Genomic DNA, 19,009 nt, shown 5'->3' with positions numbered 1-19,009 from the left:
GCAGCCAGCTGATTATATTTTGTCTCAGCAAAGAGAAAAGTAACTAAGACACCTGCTACACTTAACACTCTTAAAGAAATAATTTCCACTCTTTCTTTCTTCATGCTTCTAGAACCTGAAAAATGTTTTGTAGGTTGAGATGCTATATATAGTATTTCCAACCTGAACAGAAAATTTCATTCCTACCTGCAAGCTATGAGAGCATCAGACTCAATGAATTTCTAAAATTGATTTTTAAAAAGCTACAATTTAATAAGCAAAAATATTAACTTACATTTTTAAATCAGTAAAATTGAACATTGTATAATTTTAATTTTCATTTCTACTCGTAATTATTTCCCTATTTTTCTGTTAAAAGTTTAAAGTTCTAATTTTTGCCAAAAAAAAATAAGTCCAATAAACTTTCAATCTTTCAGATAAAACACACCTGGCTTGGCCCTTTCCAGAGTTTCAAAGGGACAGAAAGCGACCAGGGGGGACCTGTCTCTCCACAGCAAGACAGTGAATCTGACCTTTCTACAGGGACCAGAGAATGATCAGCATAACAATCAGACCAAACCAACTTCAAGAGAGAAGTATTTTGCTCCCGGTGTGAGACTCATAAGAAACAATCAGTCTGAACATGCAATTTGTCTCAAGAGGCAGAAGCTGCAATTTCATCATGTAATTAAATCCCCATGACAGTTGTAGAGAAACTTCGGCACCTTTATCAGGGAAAGCTCCAATGCTGGGCTTCCCGGCAGTGTTCCCAGAGTCTGTAAATGTCCTCCCAAGGCCATTTACTCGTGGTTCTGAGTGCTGAGGATTTGGTGGCTCTGTTTTACACTTGGCCACAGTGGATAGGCAGCACTGGGGGGCACCTTGTTTTCTGGGCTTCCAAAAGAGGCCTCCCCGGCTGCCAACAAAAGCAGCCCTTGGCCTCTGGGTAAGACCACGTTGAGGGAGGAAGTGGCTACGTTGTTTTGTTTTAGCTGTGCTGGGCTTGGCAGCAGCGTCAGGAAAACAAGTGATAATGTGGTTGGTGCCCCACATATTGTGTTCTTCCACATGATGGGAATGAGGTTTCTTAATCATGTGAAATCAGTACAGACAATTTAAGTCATTATTAATAGATACACTTGATCTGAGGTAATAAAATGTTTTAATGTTTTGTTAAATGAGGTGTGCTGCGCTAACATTGTTATTCAGAGGGGAGGTTAAGACACTTTAACATTTTTGATATTAATGTCTGTGTGGCTGATTCTGCTGGATGGGTCCTGAAGTGGTAAAAACAGCCTTGTGCTCCTGCCCAGCTTCTTATTTTTAAGAATTTTCTGTAATTAAGAGGGTTAAAAAGGAACCTCCATAAGGAGGAGGAATAAAGAAAGTGTGGCCTGTAGACATTAAATAGGGTAATAAGAGTGTGGAAATAAATCCACTGGGTCACCCTGGGACCCGGCTCAGGTTGGTGTTTGGTCATCCACACAAAAGCTTCGTATGGCACCAGGGATTTAGCTCAGTGGCACCGCCTGCCTCACAAGTGCAAGGTCCTGAGTTCGATCCCCAGTACCAGAAAAAAAAAAAAACCCAAATAGAAACACTGCGTCTAGGATGGACGAAACTGACCCAGCCAAAGCATTCATGGTGCATTTAAGGGAGTGTGTGCAGAGCCTCAGGATGCCCAGACGTCTTGGACTCTGTGTCCATGAGTCCATCACTAGGACAGTGGCCTCAGGAGGAGGCCCGATACTCGTCAGTGGCCCAGGAAAGATCCGGAACCTTGGTCCTGCTCCAGCAACGGAAGGAAATGACAGGGACACCCTGCCACCTCGGAAACTCTCCGTCTTGGCCAGAAGGCATGGAAAGTTGGGCTGTGGAGAGAGCTGGATGCCCCACGTCAGGTTCAGCAGGGTCATCCCACGGAGCACGAGGGTGCTAGTCCTCAGAGGCTGCTCAGGGAACAGTCGTTTGTCAGCTCAATGACAAGAAGGCAAGATCTCCGTGTCACAGGAAAATAATAATTACCATTCAAACACTACCATTTGTGCATCTCATTATAATTTCAAGGTAGATTTTTACCTTTTTCATCTCATTTGGTCCTGAGGCAAAAGTCTTTTCTCCTTAGCTGCCTACACTACAAGGCTCAGGAATGCAGAACTAGTTTCTGTGCCTCTTACAGACAAAACATGATGCTTATTGTTTAATTTCCAAAATATTCTTTGCCACGTTATACTCAAATCTGCTTACTACCTGGCTCATTTCTGGGGAAGCTCAGTCCCTTCACTCATTCATCTGGACAAAATCTGGGCCTCCTCTCCTGCTTTGATTTTTGGCTTCCTTTACCTAAATTCACTCCATACTCAGCAATAGAAGCCCACAGCAATTACATTTGTTTACTGCTCTGCCATGGTCCACCATACAAATGCGGTTCTTCCACCAAATAGATACCACTTTGACAGTTCATCTGAAGAACTAAAAATATTAAATGTACTGAGTTGGAGAAAAGTATATAAATGAGAATCCCTTTCTTTCCGGGAGGGCATTGTATTTGTTCAGAAACGTTTCTTTGACCAGCTACCAAAACCCATAGGGCCCAAGAATGCATGGAACCACACTGCAAGGGAAAAGGGGAGGATTTTAATGGTGGCACCAAAGAGAGGAAGCAGAACCAGAGGGGAGGTTGGACAAGGATGTGCAAAGCCACCCCACCTTCAGTTTGACTGCCAGACTCACTATGTGTGACCTAATTGTGTGTGCCAGTGTGATGTGGGGCAGGATGTACACAACTGGAACAAACACAGAAGTCAAGGAAAGCCAGGAGTTGAGACACAGGTGCCTCAGGGACTGCAGGGAGGGTGTTGGGTCCTACCGAGCCAGGAGTCCAGTGAGTAGGGGGACTTTATGGCTCCTGACTGCCAATCTACTCCTCTGTACACACATGCTTCGAATGTCTAAAACACCTTCACATGATGAGCTGATTTGTGCCACCTGAGTTAGTGTACAAACACCCACTCACCTGGAGCACCAGCAAGCTCTGAGCTTACAAACAAGACAGAGAAACCTCCAGGGCCAGAAACAAGAGGACGCACAGCAGCAAGTCGCAGGATCACAAGAAAGCAGGATCCCAAGCACCTGGGCATCAGGTAAATCGGCCCACTCCTCCGGCTTCAAGAAGCTTTCTGACCAGAGTCTCTCAGGCTGGGATCCAGGCATCAGTGCTCCTCGGGTGATTCCATTTTGCAGCCAAGGTATTAACCACTGTCGCAGGGCAGGATCCCCAGTCCCTAGGCCCAGGGACTGGTACAGAACAGGGCTGCACAGCCAGAGGTGAGCAGCACGCTATCAAAGAAAGCTTCATCTGATTACAGCCGCTGTCCATCAGTCACGTCAGTCACCACCTGCGCTCCGCCTCCGTCAGATCAGCAAGCAGTGGGTTCTCAGAGGAGTGCGAACCCCGGCATGAGCAGTGCACACGAGAGGTCCGGGTTGCACATTCCCCGTGAGACTAATCCCAGAGCCAGCCCCGACCCTATCCTGGGTCTGTGGAAAAATTGTCTTCCATGAATCCAGGCCCCTACTGCTCTCAAGACATCAAGTCACTATTTGGTTTGAGTTATTTAACCAGATTTTGCCAAAGAAAGAACCATAGTTTTTCCATCTTCTCCAAAAAGTTTTCATAACTCTTTCCACTGCAGGTCGAAATATAGATATGTGTTGCCTGCCCCTCCACGTATTAATGAATAACCAGCCACAAAAGAATTCTTCTAGTCCACCTTGACTTATTCCTAATGACCTCCTGAGCTTTTTCTAAATATTCCCAAGCCGTCTTTTTCCTAATCCACTTAGCAATCTTTCCCAGGGCTAATGTGACATTCGTGGGTCTGAAGAATACAAATGCTTTTCCCATTTGAAAACTAAAGTTCTAGTCTCCTGGTCCTTCTGTTTTATCACAACTCCTCAAAGATTTTGACAGTTGCTCAGCAACTTCATATCCCAATTTGCTCTTCAAAGAAGTTGAGTTTTTGTGTGGACTAAAGTTGGTAGAGAAGATGCAACCTGAGCTTCTTGGGTTTTTGACTAAGTCAGAGAGGTGAGGATGACAAAAATGGCTTGAGCTGAGCCAGGTTAGGTGGCCCAAACCTGCACGCAGCAGGAGCCCAGCCTGGACCGCTGGGCCAGAAGACAGTGCTGGAGACATTGTTCTGCAGGCAGGAAGGAAGATGGAGCAACACCTGTCCGCCGCAGTCCTCTGGCCTCTGCATTTTCATGTGTGACCCTTATAGATGGGGTAGTTTCTAACTCTGAATATCCGAAATCTTACAACACACCCTAAAACACAATAAAGACGGCATGATGTTTATGGGATGAGTAAGTGAATGACTGTGTTGGTCTTCAGATGTATTTAATGTAATAGTCCATCGTGTGTTTATTCTCGCTCGAAAACAAAGACAGCTGTCCGCCACACCTGTGAAGTCATCCATGTGTCCCATTTACAAAGGCAATGCTGGCCACCACGAGCTATTTTTAAAGGTCTCACAAAGCACCAAGTCTGCTCTTGACTACTACTCCCTACTACTGAAATCAGGCTTGGATATTTAGGGAGCTGTTGACAAAAACACGTGGGAAGCTAAATTTAGTGTTGAACGGCAGTATGGAATGGCTTTTATCCCTGGACTGGCCTCCAGAGTCCCACCCCTTTTAAAAATAGCCAATGGCAAATTATATCAGATACAAAACATCCTCCATTTAGATTGAAATGCAAATGTCCCTTGTATCACATTGTCATCATGCTTGAATAAGTTCTTCAGAAATGTATCTAATTACAAAGAATCCATCAGAGAAAAATGGCACAAGGCCTATGCCTGGAGACATGAAATGGCCAAAGAGCTTACCATAGCTGTGGTAAATGGACAGCTAGGGCTCCTGACCAAGTGGACTCGACCCCAGCCAGAGATGTCCCTCACCAGTGTGAGCCCTCGGCCTTTATGGCTGGAATCTGTTTGCCTGAATGAAGGCTCCCGGGACAGAGCAGGGCCAGGTCTGACAACACAGGGAGACCTGCAGGCCTTGGGTCAGCCTGTAACACCCACTGAGGCCTGTGCCTCAGACCACAGCGAGGGTAAACACATGTCTGTACGCAACTACAAATGTGTGTGACTTCCGCTCCATCCTTTCTCATTCCGGAAGAGCAGAGGTCTTCCTTTGCCGAGCTCCCCTTTGTTGTAGAAAATGTAGGGGCAGAGGGCAGCCCAGAGGCAGGGTTGCTCTCAGAAATACAGGAAATTGTAGACACCGGCTAAGAGGATGTGAACAAAGTTCAGCTGTGACCAGGGAGGCCTGACTTCGGATCTCTTCCTCCTGCTGCCGCGTTGTGGACCCTCTGCTCCTCCTTCACCTCTGGTCTCTTATTCTTGCACTGTCACTTGTGTGGACTGATCAAAGGATCCTGGAGTGAAACTTCACTGGCCCATAGCAGCATCCTGGAGAGGGAAGAAAAGAACTGTAAAGTGTGTGTGTATAATATATGTTATTTGTTACAAACAAAAAAGAGCTGAGTTTTTTTGTAATAAAACCCCTGAACTAAACTGTACTAAATAATTAGAGGTTGAATATCCTTTATCCAAAATGTTTAGGACCAGAAGTGTTTCAGATTTCAGTTTTCTGGGGGGTTTTGTTTTATTTTGTTTTGTTTTTGAGACAGGGTCTTGCTATGTAGTTCAGACTGGCCTTGAACTCACTATGTAGCCCAGGCTGGCCTTGAACTCAAAACAATCCTCCTGCCTCAGCCTCCTGAGTGCTGGGATTACAGGCATGCACCACCACGCCCAGCTTGTTTTCTGTATTTTGGAATATTTGCCTAGACTTTACTGGTTGAACATCTCTAATCCAAAAATCTGAAGTCTTAAATGCTCCATAATCTAAGTATTGTGAGCATCACACTCAAATATTTTCAGATTTTGGAGCATTTCAAACTTTAGATTTTTAGATTACTGATATTCAACATGTAGTAAGTTACTAATAAAAAAACTGCTACATTATTTTTTCATTGCTGCATTTCTCATTGTGAGCAAACTCTGACGGTGCCTCTGGGGACCCCGGTCTGTCCCACAGAGCCTCCCACTCGGGAACACTGTGCAGAACCCCATCACTCAGCCTCCAGCAGGGCACACTCCTCGGGGCTGCTGTGCCCTTAGAGCACACATCCGTTCCTAGAGGTCGCAGCAGCAGAGAAAGCAATGGGACAGAAAGCAAGAAGATTAGTAAGCTTTGTGAATAAAAATGATGAATCAGAATTTGCTGGGCGTGTATGGCCATGTCTCCTAACTTCTAGACCAGGGCTCATGTTTCCCTGCGAGGAGCTGGGTAATAAGCATTTCCAACAGTGAGGTCGCTGTGGAAGCCACTGCCCTCTGCCATGCTGAGCTGGAAGGCACCAGGAGACAGTATGTAAATCGACGAGCAGGAAACTGTATTTATGGGCACCAATATTTGAATGCCTGTCATTTTCAACTGTCATGAAATACGATTCTGCTGTTGACTTCTTTCAAGTGTTTGTCAGTGTAGAAACATTTCTTAGGTCTGAGCCATATAAACACATTGGTGACAGCAGGTGGGTTTTCAGCTCTGGCCTCCTAAGAGGGGTAGCACTAACCAGGACCCCCTTCCCTAGGAGAGAGATGGGATTCTGAACACCAGGGAGCCCTCTCTGGAAAGTGGCTGCAGACACTTGTGTGCCCGGTCTGAGCAGGTCCCGCCGGGCACCTCTGACATCCAGCAGCAAGGCAGGATGAACAGAGCATGGATTCTGAGAAGTGGGGGCTGGATCAGACCTCGGCCATGGCAGAGCAGCCCTGGCCTCCCCACTTCCTCCTCAAGGACGTTATAGGAGGAGATGTTATAATATGTAAATAGCAACTGGTATTCATCAGTGTTTGCTTCTTTCCTCTGAGCTTCAGACTTTCATACCCAAATTCTGAATTTAGTACATTTCCTTAAACCTAACGGGATATCACTTATTTGCGTGGTATTTTGGTTACTGACATCATGTTTACAAGTTAGTGTCCTCACCTGCACGAATAGCTGCCTCCAATGCCATCTCAAGGTGAGAGTCCTCTGCCCAAACACCAGGTAAAAGAGAAGAAGCTGTCACAACTAATGCGTGTGCGGTGTCTGCCCTCAGCGTGTGGAGAGCAGTGTTGAGACGGACACGTGTGTCTTTCTCAGAGCGAGCATCTATGTAATCACAGGGGTGGCAGTGCACTGTGGCATCTGTGGTCACATGACCCTGGTCCTACCAAGTGACCTTATCACATCAGAGCACACAGGAGCTATAAATACACAGCCACTGGGTCCCGATTGAGCAATGATGACAATAGAAATAGCTCACACACCAATTGAGCAATGACAATAGAAATAGCTCACACCAGAAGACCATCTTTCCTCTCCCGAGGAATTGTTCTGAAATCCACTGCTTTGCAATGGACAGAAGCCCAGAGGCAGTCAGAGGAAAACTTCAAATCTTTCAGAAGATGGAGAGAGAGGCTCAGTTCAGAGCAGGGTCCCCAGAGCTCGAGTACCACGCTGCACTGACTGCCGGGGACCTTGCTCACCTTCAACCCCTCATGGACCGGTTCTTCCAAGACCCCAACGTGGTGTTTGAGATCAGCACGGACGAGGTGGAGTGGCGGGTGAAGTCCCCAGCCGCGTTTGGGCTGTCAGGTACCCTGGCTCCTTCAAAGCTCAGTATGCACTTTTCGGGGAACTGCCAACACGCTCGCACCATAGCTTGGGCTTGTTTGAAGTGCATTTCAGGGGCATCTGTCGGGACAGGACATCCGTGAGTGAAATCTGACCATCCTGGGCTTTAAGGTGTGGATTTTTGGTGATGGTGCATGAGAGATGCATTTGGAAAGGCAAAATGATTGGCAAGAAACGTCCTTCTGATGATGCTAGGCAGGCCTCTGGCCTCTAAAAAGGAGCCAGGATTGGGTGCTGATCTGCCAGCACCTACGCTTGGCAGTGAGGAGGCTGGAGCTGGAGGAGGAAAGTCAGGCCTTGGCACGCAGCTCTAAGCCTTCTATGAATCTGTGAGTGCCACAGCTACGGGGTGGAGGGCGCGTTGCTGGCATCCACAGCAGGAGGACCACAGGTACCAGAAATCAAACTCAGGCCCTTGTGCTTGCCAGGCAGGCACTGCACTGCTGAGCACCCACGTCAGATGGTAGGAACTGAGGATCTGCTGCCAGCATCTCGTGTCCCTGACCTCCCCTGGGGTGGGCAGAATAAACCCAAGACACTGACCCCAGGCTGAGCAGCTCCTGCCATGCCCTGAGCTAACAGGGGCTGTTCGGGCAGGTGTTGGTGCCCCTAGGGGCTGCACCATCTCCCAGGCAAGCCCTGCTGGGCCTCCTCTCCTTCACCTGCCCCAGACAAGAAGCCCCATGATTTGAACACCCCAGCCGTGTTTATTTCTCAATCACATGCCTTCCAGCTCCGAACACACACATGCTCCAGAGTTGCAATGTCAAACAGACTAATTTTAGCCCATCTTCTTCACGTCCAAATCCAAAGTCTGGCTCCTCTTTCCTTGGTCATCTGCCCACCTTATCGCCTGCTACCCCCCCCCACACCAGCAAAACAGGAAGTGAAGGCAGCACAACAGGAAGTGAGAGCACACCAAGAACAGAGAGACTCGGAAACAGCAGCCCAGAGAGGTCGTACAGTACTGGCCCAAGGCTTGCTGTGGGCTGGTTCCACCCTGCCCAGTAGGGAGCATGGGCAGAGTGCTCTGCGTGCACCCGGCGCTGTCCCGTGCAGCTCACAGCTGCCATGGAGCAGCTGGTATGCAGGAGGATGCACCCCATGGAGGAGAAGGCTCACACCATGTTCCTCCAGGAAGAACTGGGAGCGGGGCGGGGCTCACATGCAGCTGACTTGGGCCCTCTGACAGACAATGGCCTCCAAAAACTGGTTCTCTGGCCTGCAAGAAGCCAACCTGCCAGGATCTGGGGGCAGGGGCTGGCCCTATGCTGTGGTGAGCCATGTGCCCATCCAGCCCTTCCCATGGGCCTGCAGGAGACTCGGGAATCTGCAAAGCACAAACACAGCTGCTGGAAGAGGGCAGGTGCGGTTGGGAACTTAGCAGGCTGTGGAGAAGGCAGTAAATAGACTTCATTTCTCAGGAAAGTAAGCAGAATGGAATCGCCAAGAGTTGGCCCTGCAGGAATGTGGTCACTGAGCTGGGGATTTAGCTCAGTGGTGCCTCTGCCTGCCTTGCAAGCGCAAGGTCCTGAGTTCGATCCCGGGTACCAAAAAGAAAGGAATGTGGTCACCGTCATCCTAAGGCCCAGCTTCACCAGGAAGGGCAGCCTGAGCCCATGCACCCCGAGCCCAGGCCACCACACTCCACACAAGGACAAAGACCCCCACCTCCCCAGCCACAGGGGCAGTGAGCTCCGGGCGGGGCCTTCGGGACAGGGGCAGGCTGGGATTCTGGCCACTGTCGGGTAGGTAATTAATGGGTGGCCTTTCAAGTCTGCTCAGCATGGGTCCCGGGAAGGAGGTGGCCTCTGAAAGGGTCTCCTCGCCAGCTCGTTAGGGCTCTATATCGATCCTTCCATCATTACCAGAGGCCTGCCTGGCTGCATCTGCCCTTGATGTGTGTTCAGACCACAACCACCCGCCCACGCCCACGGGTGCTCCTGCCGCTAACAACCTTCCACAGGCTTTGTGAAAGCGCCAAACTTTTCAGAGAAGTGAAATGTACAGCACCTGCTCCATTCATCCCTCAAGAAAGAGCAACCCTACACACACACACACACACACACACACACACACACACACACACACACCCCTAAGAAGCGCAAAGAAATAAGCCAGGTCCGCACTGAATGAGGACGGCTTAACAAAGCAGCCTCCTAACCCGGGCCACCTCCAGGCAGGCTGAACTTCCTCCTAGTCCCTCTCCTGAGCAACCTTGTTGTGCCGTGGGTCACCTGTTTTGTCTGTTTGTGTCTTTTCGTGATACATGGTAAGCTTGGGCCTCAGCCCAAGTTCCACAGCCCACCCTGTGCCCTCGAGCCACCCCCAACCCAAATCTTGGGAAATGTTGGGTTCTGTGCTTAGATTCACCCCGCTGTCCATCCGGTCCTTCAGCTTATGTCTGTAAATCCCACCCCGTCTCCCAGTCGCCCTGTATTTGACAAAACCCCTCACATGCTGAGCCCACACCCCACCTCTCCGGCTCAGCCATCCTTCTCCGACTCCTTCCTCCTCCTGTCTCGTCTCCGGCTCCGCTCACTGTTTCTCTCTGCTGACCACTCTCGGGTGTCCCCTGCATGCCCACCTAAGAGAACGGTTCCCCTCCCCGCCCCGTGGTCCCGCCTGCTCCATTCGCCTCACACCTGCCCACCTCCCCTCGCAGGCCTCTGGACCCTGGAGTATAAGCGCGAGCTCACCTCGCCCCTGCGCGTCGCAGCAGCCCACGGCCATGCGGCCTGCGTGCGAGACCTGCTGCGCCGCGGCGCCAACCCCAACGCCAGCCCGGGGGGCCGCGGGGCCCTGCATGAGGCCTGCCTGGGGGGCCACACGGCCTGCGCCCACCTGCTGCTGCAGCACCGCGCAGACCCGGACCTGCCCAGCGCCGAGGGCCTGGCGCCCCTGCACCTGTGCTGGACCACGGCCTCACTCGGGTAAGGAGGTGACGCCGGGCCTGGGACCCGAGTGGGCGGGGACCCCGACTCCGGCCGGCGCCCCGCCCCGCCCCGCCCGCCGCCTTAATGAGCGCTGATTGCGCGCGGGGGGCCCGGCCGGGTAATGAGCGCTCATCACCCGCAGCCGCGCCGCCGGAGAATGCTAAAAGGCCACTGGCGGGGTTGGAGGCTGAAAAATTAGGGCTTTAATGATCATTTTATGCAGAATAATTGTCGCAGTGTGACCTAAATGGCTGGCGCCTCGGGCGGGGCTTCGGCTCGGGAAGCGGGCGGGCCTCGCCTTAGGTCCGTTGCCTCCCTGGCTGCCTCCCTGACCTCGCTTCCAGTCCTGCCTTGGGGTGTAACCGCCGCCTCCTTCCCCTAAGGCTTTGGTTTCGAAAAAGCTCTGGACCGGTGGGCGTCACCCCTGCTGTTCCCTCAGCAACTGCCCGGAGTTGCCCGAGTCTCCTGAGCCCCAGGGCCAGGGCAGGCAGGGCCTTCACCCCAGAGTGGGTCCCCGAGTGGGGACCCGAGGGCACGCAGACCCCCCCACCAGTCTCGAGAAGACTGATGGAAGAAGGGTCTGCGACACTGTTTCAAAGAAGCTTTACCGAGGCGTGAATGGCATAGGGTTACCAGCTGCACCTGGTTGGACCATTTTTCACCAGTCTCTAAAATTTTATGTCCATGGGATGTACTCCGTTCCACCACCTCCTGCCGAGGCTGGAACTCAGAGTCGGCCGCTCTCTAGTGCTGAGCTCCATCCCCAGCCCGATTTACTCTCTTTTGTCTGCTTCTTCTCCCAGTGTAATTATTCTCAGCCTGGGCTGTGCCGTTGTATCCATAGTCTATCCTTTTTATTGCTGAGTAATATTCCATGGTGTGGACATACCATAGTATGCCCACCCAGTTGAACAACATCTGATTCGTTTCCAGTCCAGTCTGGGCCTATTACAGAGAAAACTGCTGTGAACAGTCTAGAACTGTGTATGAGCTATGCTTTTATTTCTTGGGGAAAAATAAATACCTAGGATTGGGATGGCTAGATCATATGACAGATGAAAACGGTAGCTTCTAAGGACCTGCCAAAGTTGTACCATTTTACATTCCCACCAGCCATGCCCCATTGTTCTTCTTGGTTCACATCCCCAGATTTTAATTGTGGACGTCCAACAGGTGTGTAGAAGAGGCTCACTGTAGCTTTGATCTGCATTTCTGTGATGACAGCATCTTTCCTCGAACTCCTTTGTCACCCGTGTATCTTCTTGGAATTGTCTGTTCAGACCTTTTAAAAGTTGGGGTTTTTATTAAATTTTTATATTTCTTTGTATGTTCTAGGTACAAGTTCCTTGTCACCTGTGTGACTAACAACTATTACCTCCCAACCTCTGGCTTTTATGTTCTTCTCTTAACAGCATCTGTTGAAGAACAGAAGTTGATGGAGTCCAATTTATCAAGTTTTTTCTCTTACAGATTGTGTTGGGTTCTCATATCTACATCCCAAGCTTATAGTTTTAGGTTTTTACATGTAAATCCGTACGGATTCAGCCACCCCAGTCACCAGGGATGGCCCAGAATAACCCTGCCCAGTTTTTTCTGCTGGTTTCCCAGAAAACTGTAAATACACAAAACCACTGCAGTGATTTGTGCTGCCCCAGCAGCAGAGATGTGTCTGATTCTGCAGTGAGGCTATGATAAAGCAGGCACATTCTAGTTAACACATAAAAATAGCCCTTTCTGACCCAAATCTCAAGGGTCCAACTGGCCCTGCTGCCACCAGGACCGGGCTTGTATCAGTTAAGCCCTCCAGGAAACTGCACTCTGCAGCCCTAGATCCGTCAGCCTCTCTTTGGTGTCACAGGCCTTGGGCTAGTCCTCATACACCAAGACTGGGATGTTCCAGGACAAATACTATGGTCCATTTTTAGTTACTTTCTATGATATGGTGTAGGATATGATTGAAGTATTTGGGTTGTTGTTGTTGTTGTTGTTGTCGATGATGCAGATGGATTACAGCAATTCCAGCTGTTTGTCAAAAATCCTTTCCTTTTGTCACACAGTTGCATTTGTCAAAAATCAGCTGACTCTGGGAGACTGAGGCAGGAGGATCACAGCCCAGTCTGGGCAACTTAGTGAGACCTTGTCTCAAAATTTTTTTAACATTTTGAAAAAGACTGGAGATGTAGTTCAGTGTGAATGCTCTAGGTTTACTCTCCAAACTATCACACAGTGCGGGTTTACTTCTGGACTCTTATCAAGTACACATAAGACAAAACAAGGTCTTACTGATTCAACTGGTAAGGACAGAGTGAGCCGCTTTCTTACCTAAACACTGGAAAGAAGAATGGCCAGAGGTCCAGCTCCCCATGATCCTTGTCCACACACCAAGGATGACATCCAAACAAAAGAGGCTGGAGGGTGACAATGGGAGTGGAAGGCCACCCTAGTACTGGGCAGCTAAATCTAGAGTTCCGCTGAGCAGTTCATGGCCCGCAGCTATCTTGAGGGGGGTGAGGCAGGAAGCCCCATGGTAACAGGAAGCTGTCAGGGAGGCGAGTGGGCAGTGGCTTTGTGGTGGTGCCTACATTCAGGAGGAAACAGGGAGCTCAGCCAAGGCCCAGGTCCCCAGGGCTCACAGCTGTGCTGGGTGGCCTCCGTGGATGCATGCACGGTGGCAGAGTGCCATGGAAGAGCCATCCCCCATGAGTGTTTCCACACCAACACCATGCTGTCTTGGATTCTCTATAACAAATCTGAGGTCAGGCGGTGTAAGCACTCAAGCATTGTTCTTATTTTCAGAGTTGTTTTGGCTATTCCAGCTCATGTGCATTTCCGTATGCATTTTAGATTCACTAGGTCAGTTTCTATAAAACAGCTTACTGCATTTTGGGGTTGCCATGAATCTATAAATCAATTTGAAGAGAACTGACATTGTAAAAATACTGAGACTTGAGCCAGGCATGGTGGTGCATGCTCGTAATCCCAGCACTTGGGAGACGGAGGCAGGAGGATCGCCACAAGTTCAAGGCCAGCCTGGGCTACATAGCAAGACCTTGTCTCAAAAAACAAAAAACTGAGACTTCCAACCCATGAATATATTATACTAGTCCATTTATTCAGCTCCTCTTTCATTTCTCTGTTATTTTCTATAGTTTTTGGTGCTCAGAGTTTACATATATTTTGTAAGATCTATCTCTAATGGTTTTATGTTTATGCTGTTATAAATAGTACTGTTTACATTTCAATTTCTGATGCTGTGTACTATATAAAATTGATACTTATTGTGTATTAATCTTGTATCCTGAAACCTTGCAAACTCACGAATTATTCCAGTAGCTTTTCATAAAAGCAATAGGATTTCTATGTAGGCAATCAGAGCTTCTGAAAATAAAACCAGTCCTACTTCTGCTGCAATCTGGATATGCCCCTTTTCACTTTCTCTTGCCTTGCTGCACTGACTACAACCTCCAGTGTCACACTGAACAGAAGTCCTCAGAGCAGACAGTTGTCCTTGTCCCTGACCTTGGAGGAAACCATTGAGTCTTTCACCATTAAGTATGAAATAAGATGTAGCAGTTTTGTAGAGTCCCTTTCTCAAAGACAGAGAGCTTCTTTATATTCCTACTTTGTTGACAGGTGTATTATGAACAGATATTTAATTCTCTTAAATGCTTTTTCTACATATATGGAGATGATCATATGATGTGTTTGTGGGGTGTTTTAATAGAATGGCTTACACCGACTGATTTTAAAAATGTTAAACAAACTTTGCATTCCTGGGATAAATGAGACTTAGTCATGAAGTATTATCTTCTTTATATAATGTTGTGTTTGGTTTGCTGTGATTTTTAAATATCTGTATTTATTCTCGTGACATATATTGGTCTATATTTTCTCATGATTTCTTTTTGTCTGGTTTTGCTATCGGAGTAATGCTGGCCTCAATAATGATTTGAAAAATGTTCCCTCCTATTCTATTTTCTAGAAGACCTTAAACTGTTCCTAAATGTTTGGAAGCTGCCTGGGTGTAGAATTTAATTTGTGAGTTGTTTTTAACTACAAATTCTATTTCTTTACTAGATACAGAGATCCTCACATTGTCTCTTTTTGAGTGAGATTTCATAGTCTGTATCTGTATTTATTTCAGCTAAGTTGTTAAATTTATTGTCACAAAGCCAATCGTTGTCCTTTGAATAGCTGTAGAATCTATAATACTGTCACCTCTCTGGTTCATGATATTTGGAACTTGGCCCCCAGTCTTGCTTTTAGTTTTGTGGTTTTCCTCTATTGTTTTTCTGTTTTCTGTTTCACTGATTTCCATTGTGGTCTCTATTATTTTCCTTTCTTTGTTTACATTCAGTTTCATTTTCTCATCTTTTTCTAATTTGTTAATGTGGAAGCCACTGTTACTATATTTGAGGATTTTCATACTTTTGAATACAGGCTTTTAGGGCTAAGCATGTCCCTTGCATGCTACTTTAGCTAAATCCCACAAGTATTCATCTATTGTGGTTTAAAATACTTCTGAATTTCTCTTTTGAATTTTTCTTTCAATCATGCATTAAAGTATGTTGTTTGGTTTCCAGATATTTGGAGATTTTCCAGATACTGTATCTTTTGGACTTCTTTCCAAACATTTTTGAGGTGGCATGGGGTGCTGGGACTGAAACCCAGGGCTCTTGCACTGAGCTCCATCCCCGGCCCTTTTTATTTTTTATTTTGAAACAGGGTCTCACTAAGTCACTAAGTTCCCAAGCTGGGCTGGAACTTGCAGTCCTCCTGCTTCAGTGTCGGCCTTTCAGAGTGGGATTCCAGGTGTGTGCCACCACACCCGGCTCAGACACCCTTTTTTATTTCTAATTTAATCATTATGTTTAGAGAACTTACTTTCTATTGCTTTATTCCTTATAAATTTATTGAGGCATTTTATGATGCAAAATATGTTCTGCCTAGGGAAATGTTCCATATTCAATAGAAAAGAAGGTCTATTCTACAACTGTTGGGTAGGTTACTCTATAAAAGTCAACTAAACCAAGATTCCTAGTAGTGTTATTTAAGACTTCTATATCCTTCCTGACTTTATTTATACTTATTTCACACATTACTGAAAAAAGAATATTAAGCTCTCTGACTATAATTGTGGATTTGTCTATTTCTCTTTGTGGTTTTATGAATTTTGTGGTTATTCATCTTTGTGGTTTTGCTTCCAGTATTTTGAAGCTTTGTTATTAGGTACATAAATGTTTGCCATTGTTATGTTCTCTTGAGGAACTGACCTCTATCATTTGAAATCATATTCTTTGTCCCCGAGAATATTCTTTGGTATAAAATCTACTTTGATATTAAAAGAACCAGTGTGATACTAACATAGATTTCTTTGGATTGGCATTAGTGGTTTGCTTTTTTCCATCTGCATTAGTTACTTATTGCTGTGTAAAAAATTTGCAAAAATTTAGAGAATTGAAATAACACATATTTCCAGGCATGGTGGCACATGCCTGTAATCTCAGCCCTCAGAAGACTGAGGCAAGATCACCACAAGTTCAAGGCCAGCCTGGGCTACAAAGTGAGCTCAAGGCCAGCTCAAAGTACATAGTGAAACTCTGTCTCAACACAGACAAAAAAAAATGAAAAACAACACATATTTATTATCTCACAATTTCTGTGGGTCAAGAGTTTCTCTCTCAAGACTGCTTCTCAGGTGATAACAGGCCGAGGGTATCACTTGAAAGGCCACAGGGCAAGAATCTGCTGTCAAGCTCTTATGGTTATTGGCAGAATTCAGTTCCTTGGGGACTGTTGGGCTGAGCATCTGTTTCTTGCTGGGTACTCTTCACCTCCTTGTTGTCTCAGTCTGTTCTGGTTGCTATCCCAAAACTCTTTTTATATGGGCAGTGTATAAATAACAGAAATTTATTTCTCACAGTCCTAGAGGCTGAGGTATCCAAGATGAGGGCACCAGCAGACACAGAGTCTGGCTGGGGCTTGTTCACTGCTTCCAAGATGGTGCCTTACTGCTGCCTCTTCACATGCAGAGGAGGTGATGGCAGGGGTGGACCTACTCCCTCAAGCCGTTTTATAAGGACACCAATTCAGTCTGTAAGGGAAGAACACTTATGGCCTAATTACTTCCTAGACTCACACGCACACATGCAATACTACTGCACTGAGTATTAAGTTTCAGTGTAAACTGTGGAGGAACACAAACATTCAAACCAGAGCCCCCGACCCTCACCACAGCCGCAGTAAACACCAACCACTTAGCCCCCAGGTCTGGTCAAAGCACTTGGATTTCTTATTTAAGGCTCTTTGGTTTGTCATTGTTATTTTTATTGCTGCAGATGGATTTCAGCTATTCCAATGACGTTTGTCAAAAATCCCTTCTTCACTCAGTTGCATTTGCACTTTCCTATGAGTTGTGCTGCACCAGACCTTGCCTTTACCCTCAAATACTTGCAGTTTCATGCCGGGGATTTGGCTCAGTGGTGCCGCTGCCTGCCTCGAAAGCGCAAGGTCCCAAGTTCAATCCCCAGTACCAAAAGAAAAAAAAAACAACTTTCAGGTTCAGGGGAGAGGAAGGTCACCACACAGCGGAGTGCCACACGCAGGGCCAGGAATCTGCAGAATATACACGTGCCTAGTGGGCAGAGGTGTGGGCTGCTGGATTTCTACTGGAAATTTCTAAGACACAAAGGCGTATCACCTTTATTAAAGGATATAAGTCACCCAAATAAATTACAGAAGTCTCTCAACATACTAAGAGAGCAGGCAAAACTATTAGTCAATGGAATATTGGTTGTGTTCCATTTGAGCATGTTTTTGTATCATATGATGTAATGTCCACAAGTGCCTGTCTTATCCCTTTTGAAGTAGACCCCCCTTCGAACCACATGTGAGCCACAATCCCCGCGCTTGCTAGCTGTGCCACTGTGGACAAACTTCTTAGTTTTTCTGCATCTCAGTGTTCTCTTTGTAAAATAGGAGCAATAATGGTGCCAACCCAATAGGATGTTTTGAGGATTAAATGAAATATTGCAGGTAAAATGCTTAGTAAAGCACTTGGCACATGGTAAAAATTATGTGGGTGTTGACGGGTGACTCCTGAAATCTATATTTGTTTTGTGGGGTCTGCAGCAGTATTTCACTATTTAACTGTAGACCTTGTTTCCCTCCTGTTATCTCCATCTTTGTGGGACATTTATGATTTATGATTTATTTGGTGTAATGTCCTTAGTCAAGAACATAACTGATGACCATAGCACGTTCCTGCAGAAAATACAGCCTGTTTGATGACATTCCACATCTAAGTATACACCGTGCCTATGGCCCCAAAGCCAGCCCAATTAAGTTCAGAAAACGTGAAGGCAACATGGTATCCTGGAGTGGCCCTGGGACAGAACATGGACATTAGCAGAACTGCTAAAATCCAAATAACGCCTGCAGTTTAGGTCACTGTACGCCATCAATGTTAATTTCTTAATTTTGACAAATGAGTTGTAATAACATAAGACGTTAACTTGAGGGGAAGCTGGATAAAGGGTATTGGAAAACTCTGCACTATCTTCACACCTCTTCTATAAATCTGAAATAACTTTTAAGTAGGAAAGAGTTTTATTTATTTTTTATCAGAAAGATACTGCTTTTTAGTAAAGAATGAGAATGTAGCACCTACTCAGAGCGCAAAACAAACACAGAATACTGTGGCTCCTTACCACATATCTTAAAATAATCCAGCAAGCTTGCCTCGGGCATCACAAGGAGCTGAGACCACCGCAGGCCCTTAGAGCCACTAGTGTATGTGCCACACTGTAGAAACTCAATTTCCAAGCTTCAGTTGGGTCTTCAGAACTCATGGAGGTCTAGGACATTGTTTAATAAGAACTTTGAAAATGTCTTCGTATTCCAGTGGGATTTTTAATCCCTTATCCTGTCTTCCTCTTGCTCCTCCTCTTTCTTCCTTTTGTCTCATTTCCTTTCTGTGTTCCTCTGAATGTTTCCCTTTGTTTCATTTGGGAATCTTCACTCATTTAAACCCTGCGATTGTGGAAAAGTTTAAGTCAAGTGATGAATAAACCAGAAGAACAGGCAGGATTGTGCGACAGTTGACTTAGAACCCCTCACGTATCAATGATTATAATGGAGAGAGCCCTTGGCTTCCATTGAACACCTCCACAATAACACAGCCAACTGCTTTGAAGGATGAAAAGTTAATAGATGTCAGAGAGGACTTGAGGGTTCACTGGGCTTTTCAGCTCTAAGAGTCCCCTAAAGTTACACTCTGAGGAGGTCTGGCTTCGAGAGTATAAACATTATCACTTTGACAAGAAAGAGCTACTTTC

General features: G+C 46.8%; 1 protein-coding gene and 1 long non-coding RNA gene across 2 annotated transcripts in view; one reads left to right on the top strand and one right to left on the bottom strand.

Annotated features, from left to right (window-relative positions):
* Positions 1-475: 475 nt before the first annotated feature.
* On the bottom strand, positions 476-10,847 carry LOC147828583 (uncharacterized). Its single transcript, XR_015450600.1, has 3 exons — positions 10,582-10,847; positions 7,048-7,797; positions 476-5,459 (listed from the first exon to the last, which is right to left on the bottom strand). It is a non-coding gene; the product is annotated as an uncharacterized LOC147828583 (long non-coding RNA).
* Positions 7,458-19,009, top strand: part of Asb18 (ankyrin repeat and SOCS box containing 18) — a 37,152-nt gene continuing 25,600 nt past the window's right edge. Inside the window, exons 1-2 of the mRNA XM_004868522.3 lie at positions 7,458-7,698; positions 10,403-10,670. Of these exons, the coding sequence (XP_004868579.3) occupies positions 7,458-7,698; positions 10,403-10,670 (509 nt within the window). The remainder of the gene's footprint in view (positions 7,699-10,402; positions 10,671-19,009) is intronic.

The sequence above is a fragment of the Heterocephalus glaber genome, unplaced genomic scaffold (assembly GCF_053883595.1).
Source record: "Heterocephalus glaber isolate CG9 unplaced genomic scaffold, H.glaber_assembly_v1.0 deba00001004, whole genome shotgun sequence".
NCBI classification, from domain to species: Eukaryota; Metazoa; Chordata; class Mammalia; order Rodentia; family Bathyergidae; genus Heterocephalus; species Heterocephalus glaber.
This window is presented reverse-complemented; position numbering and strand designations above follow the sequence as displayed.